General features: G+C 40.2%; 1 protein-coding gene across 1 annotated transcript in view; it reads left to right on the top strand.

The window, feature by feature from the left end:
• Nucleotides 1-20,795, top strand: part of EPG5 (ectopic P-granules autophagy protein 5 homolog) — a 2,535,958-nt gene that overhangs the window by 2,281,400 nt on the left and 233,763 nt on the right. The window contains exon 40 of the mRNA XM_044078183.1: nucleotides 10,362-10,604. Within this exon, the coding sequence (XP_043934118.1) occupies nucleotides 10,362-10,604 (243 nt within the window). The remainder of the gene's footprint in view (nucleotides 1-10,361; nucleotides 10,605-20,795) is intronic.

Here is a 20,795-nt window from a genome sequence, read left to right as displayed (position 1 = left end):
TAGGGCCCCTGTTCAGGGTTTCAGGGACCTTTCTGAAGAAATCAAATAGATTTTGAAGGCACAACCTACCTTTTACCAGTACAGCATGGTTTGGGTCCAGGTTTTGCAAGTTATCTGTGTCATATTTTTATTTTCTATAACTTTACAAATGGCACTTTTGTGGCTAGTAGGTCTGTAGTTTCTAGAGTCTGTTGTGCGGCTGTATTTCTGTGGTGGTACCACTCTGAACACTGTTCTTGCTCCAAGGACATAACCTGTGGAGACGCTTAAACTGAAACGGTTTAAGAGGGGTTTGGCTAAGTAGTGCTTGACACTTAGTAGCAACCAGCTAGCATTATTATCGTGTCCTGTGGAGGCATACTTTTTGGTTCATAGTGACTATTAGACTGACTGCCCAGAAGGGACATTTTAAGTCCAGCTAATAACCCAAGATGAGAATAAAACCCTGTGACTTGTGTCTGTGAGGCAGAGTCATCATAGGCACAAGTTGCATTGTGGTTCATGGTGATTTTGGAAGAGATACGATGGTTGTTTCTTGAGGAGAGGGCAGCTGGCTGAGCAGGGTGTATGACATTAGTAGTGAATTTGTCTGTGAAGATATTAGCAATGGCTTTAGGATCACACTAGGAGACTCCACTGGAAGTGTGTTCAGTGCTATATTAGTAGCATTAATATGAACTATCAACTGAAGATGGCATTGTGGTTATCTTTAGATCTTTAGAGTTAATAACAACCCAGAGTTCATATCTGGCCTTATATTCTCTCATGGCATGCTTGGGTGTTTTACTTCTCTTTTTTATGGGATCAATTACCAATAGCTAATGTTTCTTCTTTTTTGTTAAAAAGCTTATTTGTATTGAAAGTTCCACCATACAGGTTTACTTTTGAACTTACCATTATTCTTATTATGGATAAGGACAGACTCCATAATTTATCTGCCCTTAAGTGGATATAATTCTGAAAAGTGTGAAATAGCATTCGATACTTGGTTATTTGGGGAATTTCACCACTTAGGATTGTCAAGAAGGTCTGCAAATGGGAGGAGGTTTGCTTTGGAACAATCAGAAAATACCTTTGATTTTTTTGTGTGTGTTGGGGGGATTCTGGGTGTGTTTTAAGGAGGAAGATTTATGTTTGATGATTAGATATTTACAGAAGAGTTGGTAACATTGGAATGCTACAAGAAGAGGATAAAGTCAAGAAGGTTATCACCCCTGCTGGGAAGTGAAGCAGTTTGATCAAGGAGATTAGCATTAATAAAACTGAGGAAGCTATAGGTGTATTTTTTGCTAATTGTGTAGGTATACCATTTTATATTGTATTTTTATGACCCTCAGCACTGTACATAGAATCTCAGGTCTTCTGGGTATGCAGCAGTATGTGCTCTTTCACAATTATTAAATATTATGTACAGCTACACCATCTGTTACTTCCAAGCAGAGAGGCACGAGCTGCTGAATGCAGTTATCAGCACCCTCCACTTGAGGAATGGCTGCCTGCAATGCATACATCAAAAATGTCTCCTTTGCAGCTATGAAAAATTAAGCTGTTTGGTCTTGTTAATGCTAAATGTGCCAGTCTTCATTCTTATTTTTTTTAAGTTACAAGCAGGTGATCCCTAGGAGTGAAGTGGTACGCCCTGAGCATAACAATACTTGTATATATGGCTCACGATATCAGAGAACACATTGCAACACATGTCCATACATCTGTTAAGGTATATAATCTTTCAGAAGATTACCAGATATAGATTATCTCTACCCCCACCCACCCCAACATACACACCACCTTTGCTTGTGTATAGAAACTCCATGATAACAGAACCACAGTGGAAAAGGAAAAGTGAAAAAAAAAAAGAATCAGTGCCAGCAATCATTTTCTGTGGCAAATACCAGTGAATTGCATTTTGCCAATTTTGTGATCGACAAGTTCTAACCTTGTTTACTTCAAATCATTAGTAGAACAACCTGAAAATAAGAATGTACTAATATATGGCATCTAGTAATACACCACTAAATTTACAGTTTTATAAACTTATTTAATCTAATGTAAGCTAGAGGTGATTTAGAATAATATTAGTACTCAGCCTGATCTATCTAGATTGACAACAAAGTAATAAGAAAGCCAACTGTATAGCCACATACAAAACAAATTAACCAAGAACACATAACTTTAAAGCTGGTTACTCTAAAGAAGAGAAAACTGACATTGAGAATTGTCCATACTGATGAGTAAATATAGGCTATAATCATTACTGTTGTCAGCCCCCTAGATTGACATTGTTTCTCATGTTTATATCTTCATAGGTGTTTACTAGGCTAATGACCCTGGAGCCTTTACAAGCCTAGCCCATAGAAGTGCCCTGGCATCGTGCCGCCCGACGTTATTTCCCAGTGCCTCTGTCAAGTAGAGCCACTGGAGTGATCCCTGGGGTGAACTTTCTATTTCCCAACCACTCATTAACATTTCTCCTGAAGAGGGCCAGTGAGGTGCTGTGCTAGACATGTATGGAAAGTCTGTTCCAGAGCATGGGCAGTCTCTGGGTGATGAACTTGTCCCTCCAGCACGTTTTGTTGATTGTGGTAATGAGGTTGAGGTCTCTGGAACATTTGGTGTGGAGGGATTGGGATTTCGTTAGATGTAGCATTTCTAACAGAGCTGTGTCAGACATGGCTTTGTAAGTCAAGCAGAGATCACCTTTTAGTAGACAATATGAGACAGAGAATAGCAGGAGTTGTTTGAGTCTGTCCGTGTAGGACATGTGTTTAAGGCCTAGGATCCTCTTCGTGAGGTACTTTTGTGTCCTTTCTAACTGTTGCATGTGTCTAGTGAGGTACATGCCAAATGGGGCATTATACTTGATGATTGACCTAATGAGGAAAGGGTAGAGAGAGATGATGACCTCTTTCTTCCTGGATGCAAAACCCTTGGTAATGAGATGTGCCACATAGAAGGACTTTCTGAACACAGTGGCAATGTGGTGGTCGAAGAAGAAGTTGCTGTCAGCCTGTGTCCCCCAGATCTCTTATAAAGCCTTCAGTGTTCAGTGGGCTCCCATCAATGTGGTAATTAGCGGGAACTGAGTTTTTCCCAAAGGGGATAACGACCCATTTTTTTGGCATTAAGCTTAAGGCCATGGTTTCGACACCAGTCATTGGTCTCAGTGAGGCCTTTCTGTAGGATATCTGTATCACTTGTGAAGTTAATAATGGCTCCCAGCTTGCAGTCGTCTGCGAATTTGGTCAGCCAGAGTCCCTCCATGTTGGCCTGAACTTCTGAGAAGTAGATGCCAAACAGGGGAGGACCCAGGACTGATCCCTGTGGGACTCCACTCATGACTGATCAACAGACTGACTTGGAGTCTGCTTCTCTCACACTGTGGGTTCTATCTGTGAGCCAATTTGCATCCCACCTAGTGATTTAGGGGTTGATGCCTAGTTTGGTGAGTTTATCAATAATTCCTCAGTGGGGAATGGTATCAGAGGCCTTGGCCAGTTCGAGGTAGGCTGTATGAACTGTCATGCCCTCATCCACAGCTCTGGTGACTGACTCAGAGAAGTCAACCAGGTTGAGCAGGCATGATCTACTGTTCACAAAACCAAATTGCGTGGGATCTAGAGTTAGTTTGGAGATTCTCTGTAGCCTTGTTATTAGGTCCATGATGATGCGCCGCATAGCCTTACATATCAGACTTGTCAGGCTAATGGGGCGATAACTCCCAGAGTCTGTAGTCACTCCCCCTTTATGGAGAGAGATGACTGTAGCAGTGCACCATTCAGTAGGGGCAAGTCTGACGTGAGGCTGTGAATGAACAGGGCACACAGATGTGGTGCCAATTCACTTTGTAGTTCATGTAGAACACATTCAGGGATATTATCGGGTCCTATGGAAGCTGTATTCTTGGCCTTGGACAATGCAGCTTTAACCTGTGCTGCAGTAATGCTGGGTGCCTGGCATTCCTCCGGTGTTGTGATTGGTCCTTTAGGGGGAGAGAGAGGGCTAAAGTTGGCACTGAATCTGTCGGCCAGTATGTTGGCAATATCTGTTGGCTCCGTATAGGATGTACCATTGTGAAGTAACTCAAAGCAAACCTGGGTATTGCCGTGGAGATTCTTGATATAACTATAGAAGGCTTTGTGGTTGTTAGTGTCTGCCGCAATTCTGCCTTCATAGCTGGCTTTTGAGGTTTTGATGAGGGATCTCAACATTTTGTTGAGGCTAATAAGGGAGTTTTTCCAGTTTTGGGACTTCACCTTTTTTTGCAACAGTTTCTTCCTTCTGTTGTAGAGTTTATTAATGGCAGGGGACCACCAGATTGGCTTCCATTTTTTGGAGGAGAGCATCTTGGTTCTGTTGGGTATGACTAGTTCCATGCATTTATGTACGTGCTTATCCCAAAAGTCATACTTCTGATGGAGCTTCATTTCCCCTGACATTTCACAGACATAAGCTTGTCTTCCAAAGTCAATGTCCAGTTTTTGCCATAAACTTCCAATATCCCATTCACAGTATAATATTTGTTGCCATGATAATGAGCAGTGGTAACCAAATATATAAATTAACAAACAGGTAATTAAGTAATTAAGCGAGCATGTTGCTTTATCTGCAAGTAAAAAACTGTGTTACATTTTTAACAGTGATGTACATGATAACATTACTTTTGAGAGACTGTATATCTGTACTGATTTTTTCAGTTAACATTTTATAGTCAATCATGTCTGCATTGTCATGTAAAAATTAAGTTTGCATATGTGTTTTTTATTACCAGAGTGATAGACAGTAGCAGCATTGCTTAATTGTGTTATGATAGTGCTCACTTATAAGCAGACCTGCAGATGAAGACATTTTACCCTCTCCATCCTGAAAGTCAACCCTCCTCTTGTTCATTCATTTGTTTCCAGAGCTGATGGCTGGAGTTATATTACCAGCTTCACAGTGAGAGCTGAGTCAAGATGAGCTTTTATCTGTGGGTGATTTTATTTATTTATTTATTTTTTTTTTAAGATATACCCCACCTACAGTCCCTCTCCATGCCCAGAGTATATTGATTTAGATGCTGTTTAATTTAAAAGTACATGAATTCCTGTAAGAGTAGCATATATGATACTCTCTAGTCTGAGTGTTCTGCAAATTAAATTAATTCTAGGCCTTTGTTGGCTAACACTCAGATGAATTAAAAAAAAACTCACATAAAAAACAGTCTCAGTCCATCTGAAAACGTGGGGATAGTGCTTACAAAGGTTACCTGCAGTCATAATATCCAAATAAGAGTCTGCAAGACCATGTGTAAGGCAGATTGGTATCTATTAAAAAAGTGTCCTCAGTGGTTTACATGGTGTATATCCTTATACACCTTGAGAAGGAGAGGTTGACATTATCAAATGCAACCTGTTTTTTTCATAGACTGCTCTTGATTGAAGTACTTCTCATAGGTTTCTCATAGATTTCTTACCCGTGTTCAGGCCCAGAGGCCGTCTAACAACACTGGTATAATTTCATGACTCATCTTGAGGTCAGTGTGGTACATTAAATATCCCAAACTTCCTTGTTCTGGTATACTTTGTGACCTTGATTGGTACTTCACAGTAAACTGCATCAGTGTTGTACTGTACTTTGGATATTCAAGGAAAAAGGACTAGATTTATTTCTTATTTCAGAGGCTGTATGTTAAAGAAACCATTCAGGGATAAATTCCTTAGTTCATGGAATATGTGTTGGATACTTGGAACAGAAGGTCAGTTAACACAGTTTTTACTTAAAATTTTAGACGTATGCTGAAAAATATTGGACATAAATATTTCTACCAGGCTGCTTATTAGTAAAACTTAATGCACGTGTATGTTCTTTCTCCTAGATTCATATAACACATTTTACATATCCATTATTTTGGAATTTCTGAAAGGTAAAAAGCAGTGTGTTAATGTTTTTGACATCTGCTTTTGAGAGTAAAATTAGAAGTCTTTTGAAGCAGAAAAAGAATGCTTATTATTATAATATGAACAAAATGCAGAAAATTGCTTAAGAGATTTGATGGACAATAAGAGCTTAAGGTTTATGAAAGCTGATAAAGGTGTGGGCCTCGTGTTTGTGGATCAAAATGCCTATATTTTTGAAATGGAAAAAATGTTGAGAGATGATACAGAATATCTTTTAGTAACAAAGGTTAAAGCCTTTAGGAGCTTTAAGAAAATAGAATGCTTTTTTTTATGACAGTCTAATGGAAGAAATGTTAGATTTGGAATTTATGTATAATTTTTTGTTAGTTGAAGATCCTGTTATAGGCACTCTGTTTGGAATACCAAAGATCCATAAAAACAGGAGGAACCCACCTTTTAGACCTATTGTGTCCCTAAGTATGCTACTGAAGAAATTTCTCTTTATTTAGATAAAATGTTGAACCCTGTCATGCAGGAACTGAGCAGCACTGCTGTGGTGGTGCTACGGTAGCATTGTCGCCTCAAAGTAAGACGCTGTCCGGTTCGATTGTCAGCTAGAGCGTGTTCAGCGTGGAGACATGCATAAATGGGCGTACCTTCTTGGAAGGTTGTCCGTCAGGGCTGGCAACTCGACACGTAAAAATCAACTGCCAATCATTAGCGGACCGGAGTTCTGCTGTGGCGACCCTTAACCAGGAAAAGCCAAAAGACACAACAACAACAACGTCATGCAGGAACTGAGCTCCATTATACAGGATTCTTTGACACTTTTTGGATAAGTTTAGAAACTTTAATGAAACCTACCATTTTAAACCTGAGAGAAACAGTTTAATGACTATTGATATACGTTCATTATTTACTTCTATTCTCCACAAGAAAGGGGTAGAATATAATAAGTCATATTTGAAAACCTTTGCCAAGTTTTCTAATCAGGACACTAATTTTTATTGCAGTTTAACATAATTACTTTTAGAAAATAATTATTTCATTTTTAACAACTAAGTGTATAAAGAAGAGGGGGTAATGATGGGGTCTTCCTCTGCCTCCGCTTTTGCTAATATTGTACTTGAATAGTGGGAACACACAATATTTAGTCCTATTAGAGAAAAGTGTAGAATTGTTTATTATGGTAGATTTGTGAATGACATCTTTTGGTTACAAAAGTGATTACAGAGGATAACCAGAAATTGGTCGAACAGATGAATGTGGATTCTAGTTTTTTTAAGTTTGTTGTAAGTGATGTGGGGACTGAAGTGAACTTTTTAGACATCACTTCGACTTGGAATAATGTAACTAATGACTTTGATAGTAAGATTTAAGGAAGAGTGTTTTTTCTAATAATTATTGACATGTTTTAAATTGTCATCCGTGATTTATGAAAAATAATATACCTAGAGGACAATTTATAAGGGCCTCAAGGATGACTACATGTGATAAAGTTTTTGAAGACGAAATAAGTTTCATTGTGTCATTATTTTTAGAAAGGGGCTACAGAAAGGATAGGTTGGATAACATTGCTGGAGAGATTATAATTAAAAGAACTAGTATGTTTCTCCCTATTCTATTTCCTTTTAGATCACTGAGGAACAGTGCCCCCTCTTCTATAGTGAAAACTAACAATAGCAATTTGGTTTGTAATTTAGATATAACAGTTGACAGTTCAGATATTAGGAATGTTATTAAAGATACCTGGAGTGTATTAGAGGGGAATTCAGAATTGTTTAATGTTGTAGGAAATTGCCCTTGTTTTGTATACAAAAACAGTTTTAATATCAAAACTTTATCACAGAAAGACACTACAAGAATTATCCCTACTACACATTTTTGTAGTGTAGCTAAATGGATGTATAATGCAAAGATTGTAATATGTGTAGATACATTTTAGAAGGGCCTTTTATTAATTTAGATCATATTAGTTGCACCATTCCAGTACCTGGGGGTTTTAACTGTAATTCTAATGGTTAGTGTGTATTTGTATTTGTTCAGGATGCAGTGCTTTTTATATAGGGATGACCAGCAGAGGTTTGAAAGAAAGGATGAGAGAGCATGTTTATGCTGTAAGAAAAAAAGGTAGTAGGAATTCCTTCTATAAGCACTCGCTAGAAGGTAAAGTTTGCAAGAATTTTTTTTTCTGTTTTAGAACCTGTATTTAAGGACCTACATGGTGGTAATTGCCAGTAAAGGAGATACTGCCAGCACAATTATCTAGAATTTTAGAAATAATTATATGTCTTTTGTGAATATCAACATGATTTATATAGGATGCTCATGTTAAAACTGCATTATAACTGTATGTCATGTGTATATCAAACTGGTCTGCACAGATGTGTGTTAAAAAGGTATTTTATAAAGTGCTTGTGCTTAAAATATAACCACAGTGTGCCCTGAGAACAGAAATGTACATGCACTATTGTAACTGTTTAAATGTATATATTTTTTATATACTTTAACAATGGAAACTGGAATACAGGAGGTTAACTTCAGAAAAAAAAATAGCTGAAATTAAATTACTTTATAGGTTGGCCAGAGACATAATGTTTGTACTAGGGAGCTTTCTGTATTGTATTTGAAGTGAACTAATTACTACCTCTGAAAGTATGAAGCAATGCAATTGTTTTATGACTTCCAGCATCTGCTAAAGATATGAGGTCTATGTATTTTCACAGGTAGATGCTAAATACTGCCAAGCTTCCAGCAGTGGGGGTTTCACCTGGTATAGAGTCAGATGACAAGAAATGATGTCATTCTGCAAGCTACCCCAACAGTAATATTTGAGATAGCTCTTAGTGAGACAGGGTGTATTCGGTCCTAGACCTGACAAAAAACATTCACCACATCATCCTTACTCTGATGAAGTAAGTTACAAGGGAATAGTATAATTCTCTTAGATATAGTCAGGACTATAGCAAAGCTTAGTTTAGATATTTTTCTTTATTTATGTGAGACTGTCCTGCAGTGATGTTTTAAATACTTTCCTGTGAGTTTGAACTCTGGTGTCACTGTGAATATATACCAAGTATTTTCGTGTTCTGTTATTTATTATTAAATGTATTTAAACCTTTCATTATGGCTGATCTGTGTAGAGATCTTTAAGTTTTGAGAGTACTTGCATATTTATTTGTTGACACTGTGTGGGCCACTCTTAATAGCCTTGCTCTTGGTCAAACTACCATTTGTATTAATATTATACAGTAAGATTGGACACCCTTTGTTAAAGGCCTTAAAGTAGCTGATAAGGAGTTGACTAGTGGCAGTGGTAGTAGACTTGTAGTCTGGGCAGAAGGAGGCATAACTAGTAAACCTGTGCCAGCCTCTCTCAGGTGTGTGTGTGTCTGTGTGTAAGTCAAATCTCAAAGAGTGTGTGTGACAGCTACTTGGGCAGGGTCACAAAGCACTGGTTGGATAGAGAGGGTGCTGATAGGTCTTAGCTTGGTCACTCAGCTGAGATCTCAGCTCTGTAGCTGTGCTGGTGGGGAGTCTTATTGGGGATGTGGAGAAAGAGGGAGAAACCAGCCCTGGACTGACTGTGGTCTCTTTGTGCTCTTAAGCGAAATTGCACTTGATGCAGAGAGCTGCATCTGGAAATAGTGTGTGTACTTGTTATCCTTCCAGTGTACATCCCACAGTGTTGCCATTGGTGAGGATTGAGGCTCCTTGAGTACTGGTCCAGTGGTGGGTCGTCACAGTAATTTTAAGAACAAAACTGAACAAAGATAAACAGTAGGGCAATTAAAGTCTGAAGATGTCAAAACTCCTAGATTAAATTATGTAATAAACATTAAATGTATGTAATAAACATTAAATATTTTCTTAGAGACAAAAGAAGGAAAATTCTTGACCTATAAGTTGTTATATTGTTGATTGTGATGGGACAGGAATTTTTAAGTTTACAACAATGTTTTTAACAAGTATGTATGTTTTTCTATGGGGTAAAAATGTTATATTCATTAGGAGTGATTGTTTTATTGGGACTTACAAGCATGTGACTGAATTGTGTTTTTTTTTTTGTTATTAGTTGTTAGTTTTTATATATGTGTGTGTGTATGTGTGTGTGTGTTTTCAATTGTTGATTGTTCTGATGAAGTCAGTTTTTGTTAAGACGAAAGCAAAGAATAGATGATTCGCTAAAATCTGATCTTGGTTTTTCTTCTACCTGCCATGATAAAGTTGTTTTTCTTTTAGTGTGTGAATGTTTCAATCTTTAAGTTCCACTATTTCTGATACCTGCTTTTGGAGGTTACATGAACCCGCAAAGGTAAAGTTTGTAGTAGTTAAATACAACTGTGCACTTCATTAAATATTAAGCTGTGCGACAGAATGCTGTTATTCCAAGATTAAAATTATGAGTAATGCATTTTCACTGCCTTGAACATGTCTGTGGAAAAATGTAATAACTTTGGTCATTGCTGTTGCTATGCATTTCAGATGTAGACATCCAGAAACGTCATATGTCACTCAGTAGCCTTTTTGTGGAGGTGTTAATGCTGTTGAACAATGCCACTGTCACAACTGCAGAATCCCTACGTCTTAGCTTGCGAAACTGGATTGAAAGCAAGGTACATTGTCCACTAGTGCTGCCTATGCTTACAGCAGCTTGTCAAAGTTTAGCATCTGTAAGACACATGGCACAGACAACAGAGGCCTGCATCACTGCATTTTTCAAGGAAGGTAAGTGTCAGCAGGTTCACATTTATTTACAGTAAAAGACAGAAAAGACATTTGAGCAGCTTTAGATGACTTGACTTCTGCATTCCATAGACAAGCTTATTAGTAATGTTTTAAAACCTTTATAAAACCTTATTCAACAGTAAACTGTAGTCTTATGTCAGCAGAATTACTCAAACCAGTTAGTTAGTGAATACATAAAAATACTGATAATATAGAGGATTATGATCAGGTGTCCAGTCACAAATAGTTGTGAGTTTAAGAGATGATGTAGAGAAAAATCACTGAATAAATAGTTTGATCAGAGATACCTAGTCTTAATGCTCTGCAATATATGGAGTTTGGGAGTTCATAAGTTCATATGTAGGTGCTAGGCTATTGGCCCTAGGGCCTATATAAGCTTAGCTAAAAAGGTACCCTGGCTTTTGCCACCCAAGAAAATTATTTTCCTGTGCCCCTGTCGAGCAGAGCCACCCGGGGTGAATTTCCTATCTGCCATCCAATCATCAAGATTTTTCTTGAAGAGTGCTAATCAGGTGCTTTGTTTGATATAGATAGGTAGTTTGTTCCAGAGTATGGGAAGTCTCTGGGATAGGAATCTATCCCTCCAGCATGTTCTGTTTATTGTGGTGACAAGGTTTAGGTCCCTAGAGCATGTAGCTCAAAGGGATTAGGATTTCTTTAAGTGGAGCATGTCCAGCAGCTCTGAGTTAGACATAGCTTTGTATGTTAGGCAGAGATCACCTCTGAGTAGGCAATATGCGATAGAGTAAAGCTGGAGTTTTTTGAGACAGTCTGCATAGGACATCTGTTTGAGGCCTGTAATCCTCTTTGTGAGGTATTTCTGCAGCCTTTCTAGTTGTTGTAGATGTCTTGTGAGGAAAAAGGGGCGTTGTACTCTATAATGGGTCTAATGAGAGACGAGTAGAGGGGAACTGTCAAAGGAAAAACACTTCAAAGACCAATTCACGTAAGGTTCAAGCAAGGCATCCTTTATTACTTGCAGCAAGGAGGCAAAGCATGTAGGCACAGGATTCGTCTGAATTATTAATGATTAGTATATTATACTTATACAGTTCTCTTCCTGTCACACAGAAAATTTTACCATTCTATTGCTGACATAGTTAGACACAGCTTTCTGTATGTTCTACAGAAAATGTTGCTAGACTTATTGCTGACCAAGTTAAGTTATTTGCTGTTCTGCAAAACATTTTGAGAAAAACAACCTGGCCTTGGGTTTATGTCAGTCCATTTCAACGTTTCAATTCTTCTATTGTACTGTTCTAATACATGTGTTACATTTTACCTAGATTCAAGGTACATTTCTAGCTTTAGTACAAGTAATGCTGACTACGGTTTAAACTTTCAAGCAGCTATTGTTTTCTCTATCAATAGCTTCTAGCAGCTGCATGTTTTCTCATGGCATAAGCAGAAATGAATATCCCTTTAAGTTTCATGACATTAGCAGGACTGTCTCTTGTTATTTTCATGACATTAGCAGAAATAGAATGCTTCTTATTATTTTCATGACATTAGCAGAAATAGAATGCTTCTTGTTAAGTTTCTAATAATTGTGCAGATTCATGCAGTGTGAACAGAATAAATGTATTAACCCTTTTAAATCTCGAATGCACTAAGCATGCATATTACTATTACATATTTTTCTAACAGGAACAATGACCTCTTTTTTCCTGGATGAGAACCCTTTTGTGATGAGGTGTGCCACGTAGAAGGACTTCCTGACTACTTTGGCGATGTGATTATCGGAGAGACTACTGTCCACCTGTGTCCCAAGGTCTCTTATCACACTTTCGGTGTTAAGTAGACTACCGCCTGTGTGTTAGTTCATGGGTACAGAGTTTTTACCAAAAGGGATGACAACGCACTTTTTGGTATTGAGCTTGAGAGGCATCTGTCTCAGTAAGGCCCTTTTGTAGGATGTCCACATTGTTAGGAGTTTTGATTATGGCTCCTAGTTTGCAGTCATCTACGAACTTCATTAGCCACAGACCTTCTCTGTTAGCCTGTACTTCTGAGAAGTAGATACCAAACAGGAGAGGACCCAGGACTGAACCCTGTGGTACTCCACTTGTCACTGGTCTGAAGTCTGATTTGGAGTCTGCTACTTTCACAGTGTGGGTTCTGTTAGTGAGTCAGTTGGCAACCCATCTTGTGACATAGGGATTTATACATAGTTTAGTGAGTTTATCTATAATTCCAGAGTGGGGGATGGTGTTGAAAGCCTTGGCGAGATCTAGATAGGCTGTGTGAACCACCTTATCCTCATTTAAGGCTTTGGTGACTGCTTCAAATAAGTCTATCAGGTTTAGGAGACAGAGCTGCCATTTACAAACCCAAACTGGGTGGGGTCCAGAGTTTGGAGATTACCAAAGTTCCATGACGATACGTTCCATACCGTTGCAGACCAGGCTCATCAGGCTAATGGGGCGGTAGTTCCCGGGGTCTGTGGTGGCTCCCACTTTGTGGAGTGGGTTAACCGTCGCTGTGCGCCATTCCGTGGGCACAAAGCCTGAGGTGAGGCTATGATTGAACATCGTACTTAGGTGGGGTGCCAGTTCGTTTTGTAGTTTGTGTAGAACGCAGCTTGGGATGTTGTCAGGTCCCATGGATGTTGTGTTCTTGGCTTTGGAGAGTGTGGTTTTTACCTGTGCAGCCGTGATTACAAGAACTTTGCATTCTTCCGATATAGAGATGGACCCTTTAGGGGGTGAAAGGGGGGTAAAGTTAGCACTGAACCTTTCTGCCAGGATGCTGGCAGTATCACTTGGTTCTGTATATTTAGTGCCATTGTGCTGTAACTCCGAGCAGATCTGAGTGTTGCCATTGAGATTCTTGACATAGCTATAGAATGCTTTATGGCCGTCTTTAGAATGAGTGGTGATTTTTTTTTCGTAACTAGCTTTGGAGGATTTTATGAGAGATCTCAGCTTTTTACTGAGGCTAATCAGGGAGTTCCTCCAGTCATGGGATTTTACTCTTTATTGCAACAGTTTCTTTCTTCTGTTGTAGAGTTTGTTTATGGCAGTGGACCACCAGATTGGCTTCCTTTTTTGGAGGATTGCATCTTGGTTCTGTTAGGGATTGCATGATCCGTGCACTCGTGCAAGTGCTTATAAAGTGCATTTGTGTAGGATTCAGCAGTCGTACCTCTATTGTCCGTCTGCATGGGTGTCATGAAGTTCGTCACTTCTGTCTTAAGAAGTGTGAAGTTGGCTTTGGAGAATTTTGTTATGGTGGTTTCCCTAATAGGGGGTGGGGGCAGGATGTGGATGTCTATGGTGATTAGCTTGTGGTCGGATCTGACCAATGAGGAATTTACCTCTGGTGTGGAACACTGATTGCCCATGTTGGTAATGACCAGGTCTAGGTTACTGCTGCCCCTGGTGGGGGTGTGGATAAGTTGATCCAAGGCAATGGAATTTATGAATTCCAGAAAACGTTGAAAAGAGTTGGTACATGAGTAGTTTTTCCAGTAAGTGGTGGGGTAGTTGAAATCGCCCATTATTAGGTTGTACCCTAATATTTTCCAGTGTATCAAGAAATGAGGAGTGGGAATCCTTGGGCATGGTGGGGGAGCTGTAGCAAGCTAAAATTTGGATTGTGGTCTTGCCCAGAGTTAGTTGCACTTGGATAATCTCGGATGTATTATGCTGAGCAACTAGCCTGAAGGTGTGGATATCCTTAATGAATATGGACATGCCTCCGCCTTTAGTGTTTCGGTCCAGGTTAGGTGGCCGAAAGGTGTGGTATGAATTATAGCCTGGTAATGCAGAGGTGCTCTCTGAAGCCTTGAACCAGGTCTCTGTCACTGCACAGATGTCGATGTTCTCCATTTTAAGGAGTGCCTCGAGTGAGTGCATTTTGAGGTTTAGACTTCTAGCATTGAGTAGCATTACCCTCAGATTTTGCTTGTTTGTGCCTGTTATGGTGATGAGTTTGTCATTTGAACTTTGCCTAAAAAAGGCACTATAGGGGTGGCAAGAGCCTTAGCCAGTATCCTGAATCCCAAGGGTGACAGGTGCAGGCCATCTCTGGCAAAGCATCTTGGTCTGTCGATCATGTCATCCCAGGCAGACAGATATTGGATCCCCTTGAAATGAAATCAGTAGCTTAGCCAGTTGTTGAAGCCAATCATTTTGTCCTTATACTCTGGGTGATGGCAGGATGCTACTTGAGGCTAGGGTCATACCTGACTGGGCTACAAAATCGGAGAGCTCCTTCATGTCTCTTTTCATGTAGTCCAGGGACGTACATCTCAGGTCATTCACACCATCATGGACAACAGTGGAGTCATATTTGTACTTGTGGACTGACCTGAGTGTTTAGCCTGGTGAGTGGAACATCAGTGTGCCTGACTATATAGTCACCTATGACTAGTGTGTTGGGTACATTGTTGTGCCCTATAGATTGTGGTTGAGTGGCACACTGAGTTCGTGGGCTATGTGTCATTTGGGTGGTGTCGGGGGAGTGGCAGTTGCTCTCATTTCTGCTTTGGAGGTCCCTGTTACTTGGGCAGAATTTTATTGAGAGCCTCCGTGAATGTAGGTGTATGTTTTGTGTTTCTATGTGTGCGTTTTGGTGGTGTAGGTTTTGAGGGACTGTGTGATGAGTGTGGTGTGGGGCAAGTGTGTTTACCCTCTCCTCTTGACTGTCTAGTCCAGTCTTGGGTGAAGAGAGCTTTGCTTCCAATTTGGCTATATAAGTGCATCTCTCACAGGTTGTCGTGCTGGGTAGTAGGAGGAGGGGGTTGTCTGTGTACATGAGGCAATTGCTGCATTGCCCCAAGTTGCCCAGATTCATCAGGTAGACAGGAGAAAACACCGGGAGCTGACCCTTAGACATGTGTGGATAGGTGTCTATTTATTAAGTACTAAAACCTGTTTTCTTCTAGACAAGTGAGGAAAGTTGAGTGCTGTTGTAATTTGTAGCAAATGTAATGCTTGCAACCACTTCTGAACAAGTACTGAGCTCAAAGAAACAGATTTGAGTGCTAAAACTAAAAAAAAGGCTAGTTTTAAGGGAAAATTTGAAGAGTACACTTTATGGCGCCGGGAATAGTTTAACCCTAGCTAAGCAGGGGTGGGCTCAGAAGCTTACAAACAGTCCTGGATACAGCAAATCTGTATCTGGACTAGACTACTTACAGGAAAGGCAGGAAACAAGCTTAGAAATTTTTTTTTTGTAAAGTAGAAAGGGATTAAGGAGGAGCAGAAGATAACTCAAGGTTAAGAACTAAGTGGGTTGGCCTTCTCAAATGTTCTCCTTGTATTAGGTAGAATGAGGTAATGACACTAAACTGTGGGAAGTGTCCTAGATCAAATTTACAGTAGGGACGGGCAACTGCAAAGCCACCAAGTATAAGAACAGGATACCAATAGGGAGGGAGGTTTGGAGGCAAAAATCGCAACAAACAAACCAAACAGGTTCTCAACAAATGTAAAACATTTCCAGTTAATACCTCACACACAGTGAAACTAGCTAGAAAAGTATGCAGCAGACAATAAAAGTGCTATAAATAATGCGTAAAAATAGCCAACAAACAGGATACTTAATGTTATATATCGCAAATCAGGGTTTGCTCAGTGCCCTTACTCCGATTAGCTCAGTGTGAAATGGCAAAAACATTCACAAGTTAACTTCTTAAGTAACAGAAAGTTGAAACCTGAAACAACTTTAAAAAAAGCTCAAAAGAACCAATGAGGTGCTTATTCCAAGCCAGAGTCCAGGTAACCCCAATCATCCAATGACCATAAACACCCCCCCTCTCACTGAAATGCAAGAATGGCTTTGGCTAAACTAAGATGGCCTGGAACATGTGCTCAGACACACAGCCTCTACAAACAAACAGTTATTGCCCAAAACACAAGCCTGAATATGGACAATGCTACAACTGCCCACACTACTTAGGTAGAATAAAAGCTGCAGAAAAGTTTATCACAGCAGAAAAGTAGCAGTGAGCCTTTAAATGAAAGTTTTAAACAGATAAAGGAGTAAGGAAACTCTAGAGAATGCTTTTAACTGCAAAGCAATAAGTTATATGATACACTCCTTGGCAGAACATCAGAACAAATAAACCCGAACAGGTGCTTAACAAATGTCGAAAATTTCCAGTTAATACCTCACTCACAGTGAAACTAGCTAGAAAAGTATGTAGCAGACACCAAAAGTTCTATAAATAACTCATAAAAATAAGCAAAAAAACAGGAAATGTTATATATTGCAAATCAGTGTTTGCTCAGTGCCCTTCTTCCGATTAGCTCACTTTTGTTTGGATTTGCTGTCATTCAGTTTTTGTTGCTGTTTGTGTTGGATTGGATTTGCTGTCATAGGTTTATAGGTAGGTACTAGGCTACCGGACCAAGGGCCTATGTAAGCCTAGCCAGCAAGGTTCCATGGCTTACGCCACCCAAGAAAGTTGTTTTCCTGTGCCACTGTCGAGCAGAGACACAGAAGTGATCCTGGGGTGTATTTCCTATTTCCCATCCACTCATCAAGATTTTTCTTGAAGAGTGCTAATGAAGAACTTTGCTTGACATAGATGGGTAGCTTGTTCCAGAGTATAGGAAGTCTCTGGGACAGGAATCTATCCCTCCAGCATGTCCTGTTTATTGTGGTGACACGGTTTAGGTGTGGTATGAGTTATAGCCTGGTAGTGCAAGGGTGCTCTGTGGAGCCTTGAACCAGGTCTCAGTCACTGGACAGATATCGATGTTCTCCATTTTAAGGAGTGCCTCGAGTGAGTGCATTTTGAGGTTTAGACTTCTAGCATTGAGTAGCATTACCCTCAGTTTTTGCTTGCCTGTTCCTGTTATGGTGGTGAATTTGTTATTTGAACCCTGCCTAAAAAAGGCACTATAGGGGCAGCAAGAGCCTTAGCCAGTATCCGGAATCCCAGGGGCGACAGGTGCAGACCATCTGTGGCAAAGCATCGTGGTCTGTCGACTATGTCATCCCAAGCTGACAGATACCAGATCCCCTTAAAATGACACCAGAAGCTTAGTCAATTGTTGAAGTCAATAATTTTGTCCTTGTACTGTGGTATCATTCTGGGCAATGGCAGAATGCTACTCAGGGCTAGGGTCATACCTGCCTGGGCTACAAGATCGGAGAGCTTTTCCGTGTCTCTTTTCATGTAGTCCAGGGAGGTACGTCTCAGGTCATTCACACCAACATGGACAATGACAGAGTCATATTTGTACTTGTCGTGGAGTGACCTGAGTTCGTGGGTTATGTGGCGGATCCTGGCACCCGACAAGCAGCTGACAGTAACCTTCTCCTTGTCTAGCCTGGTGAGTGGGACATCAGTGTGCCTGACTATAGTCACCTATGACTAGTGTGTTGGGTACGCTGTTTTGCCATATTGGCTGTGGTTGAGTGGCACACTGAGTCTTTGGGCTATGTGTCATTTGGGTTGTGTTGGGGGATGGAGGTTGCTTGCGTTTCTGCTTTGGAGGTCTCTGTTGCTTAGACAGATTATTATTGAGAGCCTCCATGAAGGTTTTTGTGTTACTGTGTGTGGATTTTGGTGGTGTAGATTTAGTGAGACTATGTGATGAGTGTGTTATTCAGTTTTTGTTGCTGTTTCTGTGGCATTCACAGTTTTGTTAACAATTCTTTATGAATGCAATTTCTGTTTTACTTATTTCAGGCTTTTCCATTTTTCTGTTTGGTGAAGACGTGTCTCATTTTTACTGTGTGTAAAGTAGCTGCTTTAAGTTGAATGCATTTCCATTCATCCTTTTATGGCTGTTTGTGAACTAGTTCAACAGCTGTACTACATCTTTCTCCTCAGATGCAAACTGTGTGATAAGTGTGAGTTGTGTAAAACATTTAAAGGCATTTCAGGCGTCCTTTTGTATTCTGTGCCATATGTGTGTCTTTGCATCAGAAGTAAGTGTTCTGCAGGTTTTTACAAATTACAGATTACCTGATAAAATTCTTGTGTCTCCTAGAAACAGGCAAGGGTCCCCTCTGTCGATGCCATGGTGGTAGCGGCAGGCACTAAGAAGAAGCTTTTCGAAAAGAGCACCTCTGTTCATCCTCCTGTTAGAGAGTCCAGGATGTTGTACATATGTGGAAAGCAAACTTGTGCTTCAGCTGTATTTGCTCTTCATGCGGTGAACTGCCTAGCTCACATGACTCAGTTTCAAAGGGACTTGACTAGAGAACTTTACAAATTCCTCTCAGGTAATGTGCCTGGTGATGCACACAATACTGTAGATTCACAGCTATCTACCCTACAATCTATGTCCAACATGTCTTTGCTCCAACTCACCAGTCCAGTAGATGGCACATTGAGAGCAGCAGGCACTGGCATTACTATTCACCAGCATGCCTGGGTGCATCTCTGCGATTTTGTGGAGAGATTCCAGATCCCTTTGATGGTTCAGAACTCTTTGGACCAAAGACAAAAGATATATTTACCAGAAGCAAGCAGGAGGGCACAACTCTGTCTGCCATAGGCATATATTTTTCCACCTCCTCAAAGAGCTTTTTCCTGAAAACAGAAGGGTGGAAAGAAACTTGTGGATCCATTGTTGTCTGCTTTCATCTGGTTTAAACATATGGGTTGTTGAATCTGACTGGATCTGACCTTAGTGCCAAATCTGATGCTTCTTCAAATCCAGAGTTGTTACTCCTCTCTTACCCATAATTCCCTGTGCACCACTTTAGTAGGCCAGATCTCATTTGTTGCCTGAAGTAATTAGACTTGTCAGAGGAGGTCTCCACAATATTGGTTGTATACTTGCATTGAATAATAGACTTCCACCTCCTATCAAGAGATTTTTCTCTCTCCACGTATGGAAATTTGTTCTGCTTAGTGTGGTTTTCTAAAAAAAATATTTTCATATAGCTTTAGTTAACTACTTAGTTAAAGTTGTTGAAGGTATAATTATAGATATATGTAGCTATAGGTTCTCTCTGTTTTCGGGTGTACAGTTGTTCTCTTTATACTTAATATATTTAAGATAATGTGTGTGCATGTGTACTTTTAGTCTTGCTTTTTTCAGGATGTTTTCTTTTACCTTACTACAGACCTTCATATGGTAGTGTCTTCTGGCTTAAAAAAAATATTTGGAATGTGGACATATTCTCCCACCCCAGGACCCTTATTCTGAGTGCGTATACTGCTTGGGCACTGCCCATTTAAAGGTTGAATATCAGGCTTGTGTTGCCTTCAGTATAAATGCTCTGCAAACTAGGAGGGACAAGATGGTGTTGAAGGGACTCCTTTCTGTGTAGGCAGGGAGTAAACAATTCAGTTCCTTCTTCCCATCCAAGAAGCAGGAAAAACCTAAAGCCAAAGAAAAGGAAAAAGATAAAAACCAGACAAGGAAAATGAGAAAAGAGGAAAGGAAAACATTTCAACACCAAAACCAGACAAGTCTTTTACAAAAATGACTAAGAAACTACTCTCCAGAGCCATCACCATCAGTTGGGCCCAGTCCAGAATGCGCATGCAGATTAGAACCAACAGTCTCTTGGTTCCAGTCTCCTTCTCCAGGACTGAGGTTCTCTCCAGAACTGGTCAGTCCTAGACTTCATTCTCATATTCTCCAGAAGAGAAGATACTCCAGGCCATCATCGGTGGCTTCATTTCCTCATTCATCTTGGAGCCTCGTGCAGCAAGATGTCAACAAGATTAGGAAGAAATTCTTGAGGATACAAATCCAGCTTGGGGTTATCTTGGTGCTGATCCCTGGGAAGATGCCCAGTATGGGCCATCATACCCCTCCACTCATAGCTCCCCATACGGATCTGATCTTCGGCACCAGTGGTATCAGATTCGACTCAATGTGGAGCACCTCTGTCAGCACCAGAGTTGCTAAATGCTTTAACGCTGACAGCTTCCCTCTCTCTGTCTCTCAACACTGATGCCTTTGAATCAGGGTAAGACTTGGAGCCAAAGATTCGGCTCTAAGTTCTGTGAGAGTAAGTCAACACTGAGATTCTCTGAGCCGTCTCTGTGTCTCAGTGCTTCGGCCGTGGATAGCTGTGATGTGAGGTCGGCTTTGGGGATGGGAGTTGTCAGTATTGAGGGTTCCTTTTCTTCTTTGCATCGAAGTTTAAAGCCTTTGAAAGGGTCTGGGCAGGTTCCAAGAATGAGGTATCTCCCCTCTATCCCTCTCTGAAGACATCACTTTTGGTGATATCCTCAAATTGATGAAGCAA

The sequence above is a fragment of the Protopterus annectens genome, chromosome 1.part1 (assembly GCF_019279795.1).
Source record: "Protopterus annectens isolate FY-2018-M chromosome 1.part1, PAN1.0, whole genome shotgun sequence".
In the NCBI taxonomy this organism is placed as follows: domain Eukaryota; kingdom Metazoa; phylum Chordata; order Ceratodontiformes; family Protopteridae; genus Protopterus; species Protopterus annectens.
This window is presented reverse-complemented; position numbering and strand designations above follow the sequence as displayed.